The 6,334-nt window shown below is 31.6% G+C and overlaps 1 protein-coding gene across 1 annotated transcript; it reads left to right on the top strand.

Annotated features, from left to right (window-relative positions):
- Window positions 1–852: 852 nt before the first annotated feature.
- On the top strand, window positions 853–6,230 carry LOC119684915 (serine-enriched protein-like). The gene is made up of 3 exons (XM_038099053.1): window positions 853–1,051; window positions 5,384–5,563; window positions 6,003–6,230. The coding sequence occupies exons 2-3, from the start codon at window positions 5,393–5,395 to the stop codon at window positions 6,228–6,230; spliced, it is 399 nt and encodes a 132-aa protein (XP_037954981.1). The 5' UTR covers window positions 853–1,051; window positions 5,384–5,392.
- The last annotated feature ends 104 nt before the right edge of the window (window positions 6,231–6,334 follow it).

Below are 6,334 nucleotides of genomic sequence, written 5' to 3'. Positions count from 1 at the left end.
TTTCATAATTCCTTACAAGTTTGAAAAATGACTGTAAATTTTTTTCAGGATGTAATTCTGAACGTCACCACATAATTTACCACACATTTCAGAACTTAGTGAGATAAGAATAGAGTGTATGGTATGGTTTTACTTTTTATTGGAATTTTTATATAACGATATTTCGCTTCAAGACTGCATTTAGTACTGAAGAGGATAACGTATTACGAAATAAAATAGCGTATTCTAATCCGCTTGGAATTATGTGTCGATTGAATTGTTCCTTTTCTATATTGAAGTACTGAACTACTTTTACAACTAAAGTTTACATCTTATATTACTTGAAATGCTTACAGTTTTTACCAAATGAGACTGTGGCCATCGCTTACAGTTGTTACAGTTGCTGACAGTTGTCAGCACTTCCACTCGGTGGCATATATTGCCTATTGTGATGCCCTCAAAAATTATTTCGGAAGAGGCGAGTTGCTAGCCTTTGTTGTCCTTGTTAAACCATTTGGGTTTTTCAGATGAAGTTGAGGAGATCCAGTGAGCTTGCTTTCGTTATCTCTTCCAAGCCAGTAAAAAAGCAATCCGCAAGACATTGCAGTCGCTTTGTCTACAATCCTGGACAGAGACATAGGAAGTGATTGATAGCTTCACTATAGGTTAAATTAATATAAAACTCTTTCTTTACTTACAGCTTCACAATTGGCCATTAATATTTATTTTTAAAAAAAGTTATTAAAACAGAACATTATTTGTTATCGTTGTTTTTATTATTTTATTTGACAAACTTTTCTATATTTTGCTTAAGCACTAATCATTTGAATAGATAACATCACAACCATCCTTTTTACGTCGTATCTACTAACTAACAATTAACGGAATGTGATTATTTTTATGTGTCGAAAATAAATTTTTTAATTTAATTGTTTTAAAACTAAATCCGTAAACTTCTCCCTATACGATTTGTTTGTCAAACTCAAGTCAAAATGAAATAATACATAAGTTCAACGGATTTTCTCAACGAGTATAAATCCGTTAAAACGCAACAATTTTTCAACCAGACCAGGTAAGTATATTCTAAGAGAAATTACATTTTCACTTTAACTTAATATATATTATTATTTTGTTTTTATTCACAAATTGAATTTTAAAGGATTTAAAAATTCGATTAACTTTAAAAACTTAAAAAAATAAAATAAAATAAAAGGCAGGTAACGTTCAATTATTTTCTTAGATTTGTATTTATTTCGCATGCCTTTATGAAATATTTTGTCTTCTTAGTATCTTGAGTATCTTGAGTAATGTACAGATTTTGGCATAAGTTTCAATTAATTTTTATTAAGATTTTTACCACAATTTTCTACCCGTCCAACCACAGTTTTTATGGCATTTATAAATGATTTCGTTCATATACTTTATTTGTAAGAAGGTCTTCAATGCACATAGCAACCTGTTAGAAAGCACTATCAGTACTGCTGACTCCTTGTTTACAACAATCACAAGAACTTTTGCAAGCATATATTAGAATCTACTGGGTCTCAGTAATATCTTGTTATAAATTATTTTGAATAATGTTAATAAATTATTCTAATTTGACTTAAGAACTTCAATTCTTTATATTTTATTTATTAACTAACAATCTGGTGTGTACCAGTGTTTTCTTCACCAATTTTCTTTATGGATCGGTATCTGTCGTCTCTTTTTATCAAACTTGTACTCGCATTGCTTTATCTTATATATGCCTTCTTCTTCATTGATCTATAGGCACTTTCTTAGAAGCTAGTTTTGCTGTTCTATCAACACACTTTCTTCCTAACAACGCCAGCCTAATTGTTATAAAATACGTTAGAATTTAATGTATGGGACGTTATCGTTGTAGCATATTTTATATGGAGTCAAAGATTTTTTAAAAGATTTTTCGTTCATATATGTTTTGTTACCTGATAGGATTTTTACCTATTTGTCTTCTTCAGCACTAAATACCATTCCGAGATATTTAAATTTATTCGCAGTTTCCCAGCCAACATTATCTATGTTGAATGCATCTTAATTTGAATCCCAACCCATTTTTGTAGGCTGTTTCTACACGGTATTAGTGTGATACAGTCTGCAAAGTTGGAGATTTGGTTGTTATTATTGAAATTTCTTTCTTCGGTATCAGACCTGCTTATAACATTGTTTAACCCTACTGAAAACAAGTGAAGGCAAGAGAGAACAGTTTCTTCTTTGATCTTGAAAATTTCAAAAAAGTTGATCAGTTTTCCTTTCTAGAAGCCTTTATCTTTATGCAATTTAAGATATTTCCTACTTATCGCAATTGCTTCTTTGGAATGTTATTTTTTAGAAAACTTAAGCCATTTTTAATTCGTTCAATGGAATCAGCGACTTGTAGCAAGTTGATGTACAAAAAGTTGATTTTTTTTTAAATTGATTGAACTTTTTCAAAAAGTTTTGGTGAATGATTATGGAGACCACATTGGTCATCGTCAAGTACTCGTAGTTATTTTGTGAATGTATTTACACGTTAGTGAAGTATATTTGTGAAGTTTCTATACCTGAGATTGAGCAGTGATATGTCTGAGGGCTTTGTGCGATTGTTTGTACACATATATTACAAAACTACCTTTTCAGTCTCTGGTAAGATTTCAATTCTAAGCATATATAAACTCTATGGGAATATATTCAATCATTATTAAATACTGTTAAAAAAGGCCTAAAAGGCCTGTAAGTGTGTATACGATTATAATGGTTAATAGATATTTTGTTACACGTTATATGTCTAGTTTTATAATGTTTTGGTTATAAGTTAAGTATACATGCTTTCAAATTAGCTGAATTATTATCTATAGATGGTTTAAAATGCATTGCTCAAAGCTGTTTAATTGCTGAATACAGCAAGGACTTAGCATTGGCATAACTACTATACTTGTAGCGTCATAGCAAGAATTACAAAAAACTTTGTTAAATTGTAATTATCTTTGTTGTACACAATTTAAAAAAGAATTTAATTACGTCAAAGTTATTTTTAATATGTTTTGTGTTCAGCGGATCCTGTATATCATTCATCACTCCCATCATTTGCATTCTATGCCACAAAACCGCAGCTTCATCAAGTGAAAGCTTTGACATTGCTTGCTGAACTCAATTGATTTACATTTCAGGTTGTTAGTTTGTTGTATATCAACTCGGTTTAGCCATCATCCCAGAGGCTCCTACACACCCTTGTATCTGCGTTTCTTTGACTTTACTGTGTTGTTGCTACGAGTATTTTCCTGGTTGCAAGTAACACGCAAAAAGGTACATCAAGGTTACATCTGCACACTGTTCTAGCCTAACTGTGTGACGACGTGCTGTGTTCTGATAAATGTTCATACCCGTACATATGTATGTTCTCGTAATATTGAAATGTTAAACTTGTAGATACTCCCCTGTAAAGTTAAAAGGTGGTGCATTTAGGGTGAATGAAATATATGTAAGTGTCATTTGACCTTCTTAGTTTAATAGATTTTATAACAATGAGTGAATTAATACTCAATAATATACAATAATGTATATGATAAATAAATATATATACGAGTATTATCATGAGTTTATTTAATTTAATTTTTTTAATATCTAAGAAGTTAGTACCCATAAGTATATTAATATTACCAATTTAGCAAATTCAATAGATGTATTTAAATGTTGGCATATTGTGGATTAACGTTGACAGAAAACCAAACGAATAAAAATCAGAAGAACAAGATGGAGTGTATGTGGAAGTGGAAGTAGAAAGGGAATCAGAAAAAATCATTACTCTCTTACTTACTTCTTCCATATACTTCCACCCCATTTATAAAGTATAAATTATATACTTTAATATTTTATTCTATGAACACTGATTGAAGCTTTAGAGACTATATAATTTGATCCTCATAATTCGAAGCATTCCTGTTGTTTCAATTGCATATTAATATAGAATCTATTCGGATCCACAGTAATCACAATGAATATTTGCTTGTGGAGGGGGCTTATTATGGGTACTTATTTTATGATTACGGAATAACACTTGCCCGTAGTAAACTACACTGTAAAAAAATTGCCAGAAATATGAGTAATTCCTGTATGACCCGACATTTCAATAATGTATTAAGTATATATCCAGAATGCTTTCCTTTTTTAAAAGTGATGGTGGTCGTATAGGAAACCATAACGATATGTAAGGCTTAAATATCTGCGGTAATAAATATTATAATTTAAAATGATTATATATTATTGATTATTAATAATGGATTTGAAATATAATTTCTAAGAAGTTTTAAAATACTATATATTTCAACCTAATATATCAGTAATGATATAAGTAGGTCAGAGAATTTTCATTAATTTGGTTTTGGAATTTATAGTACTCCAAAACAATAATGTGTCTTCTATTTTTGAAGGACTAATTTTAAAATTTTAAATGTGATAAATATGTTTTATGCATATAACACTTATTATCCTTTGGAGCATTTACCAAGTACACAGAAAGTTGCTGGACTTCTGTAGACATATAGCTATAATATAAAATCCGTACGTCAGTGAATACTATTCTGTTCTGTCGGGATATTGTTATATACTATATTGTAGGTAATCATCTACATAAAGTGTGGTGTATATATACTGACTTTTTTAAAATCAGTGAAGTCATATTGTGTACTAATAAAATTTAATTGTAAAGTAGTCTTCTTGATTTTATGTAAACCATTTATACTTCCTGTGTAAGAATATTCCTGGTCAGTGGTTATGTTATGTTATTTACCGAGATATTCCAAACTCGATAAATTGATTACTAACTATCTCGTAAAAGTTTACTGTACATCCAGTCATCAAATTTGATAGGAATTACTGTTATATTCCATTTCTGCGGGAAATATTTGAGCATATGGAGACATAACATTATTTTGGTATATGAAGTTTATGTGTATTTATATGTATTCATATGTTAGGTAATATAGTCCAGTTTTAAAATTTCTACCACTAGATGGCATTACAGTCAATTTCGCCGACACTACATACTATTCATTTCTCTTGTCTATTTTCAGCTGAGTTGAGTTATATACCCGAATTGTGATATTCATTTCATTTAATTTCTTATTAATACTTTCTCTTTATTCCTGAATTCTTTAAAAGAAAGTGCAGTTGGACAATTTTAAACATTTTGTAAATAAAACCCTTGTTATTGTACGTATAATATTTTGAATTCCTAAAAGTTTTTTTAAGTGGAAAATACTATGTAATGCATCCCTGAGCTATACTTTTTACTAACCTAAAAAGTTTTCATACGTTTTTTTTTCTATATTTATTCATTTTTATTAATATTTAATGATGGAAGGAACAAATTAAAAACTCCTACTATGAATTTTGTAAAAAATTTCAGAAAACCCAAATGCCCGAAGCTCTGACACTGCCCGGCATGGCTGACGCGGAGCCAGACTTATCGACGTTCGAAAACAAAACCGGCCTAGCCGATGACATGAAGTTTTTAGCCTCGATGCCAGAACTCTGTGATGTAACGTTTCTGGTGGGCGACACACGTGAGCCAGTTTGTGCCGTAAAGGTAAGTGGGAGTAAGCCTTCAAAAGCACACAAGCACAGAAACACAGAAGTACAGAACTGCGTGTAACAGCCACACGTGAATGCAAATAGGGGCATTGTGTGGGTACACTGTACATATGTGTATCGGTTTTTGTAGTACGTGTTGTGCTGTACGTGTTAGATACTTTGTAGCACAAAATTTGGTTTGATTTCACTTCGTTAAGTTATCACGTTATCGACATTTTCAAAGTGTTCAGGTATCGCCGTTGGCTGCAGTATCGGATGGCTAAATGGGTCAATGAGGTCGCTTGTACGTACAGTTCGTATACCAGTACATAAGTGCAGCATTAGAACTTCTATTTTTCATTAGAAAGCCATTCACTTTCTGTTATGATTATTTATTTATTAAATATTATTTCTAATGTGCTTTGTTTTTAATGCTTTCCATACTTGACTTGCAGGCTGTACTCGCGTCACGTTCGCGTGTATTTGCGAAAATGCTGTACTCTGCGCCATCACCCCAGCGCAAAAGGGAGACGTCCACCAAGGAGAACAAGTTGCGCTTATTTCTGAAGCGCTCCTCGGAGCCCCTGTTGAATCTGCAGAATGCGGCACAACAGGTTGGTAATCGATTTTCATTTTCATTTTCATTAAAGCCTCAAATTATTTTTGTGGGATTTGTGTACTAAATTCGTGTTAAATGTGTGCGTAACTTAAGGGTTGAACCTAATTTGGTCGTAGTGGTTTGGGTGGTAGCGCGTGCAAGCTTAATGTGCGTGTGAGTGTGTAAGTG

This window comes from Teleopsis dalmanni, chromosome 2 (assembly GCF_002237135.1).
Source record: "Teleopsis dalmanni isolate 2A chromosome 2, ASM223713v2, whole genome shotgun sequence".
In the NCBI taxonomy this organism is placed as follows: Eukaryota; Metazoa; Arthropoda; class Insecta; order Diptera; family Diopsidae; genus Teleopsis; species Teleopsis dalmanni.
The sequence above is the reverse complement of the archived record's forward strand: the minus strand, read 5'-3'. Positions and strand labels throughout refer to the sequence as shown.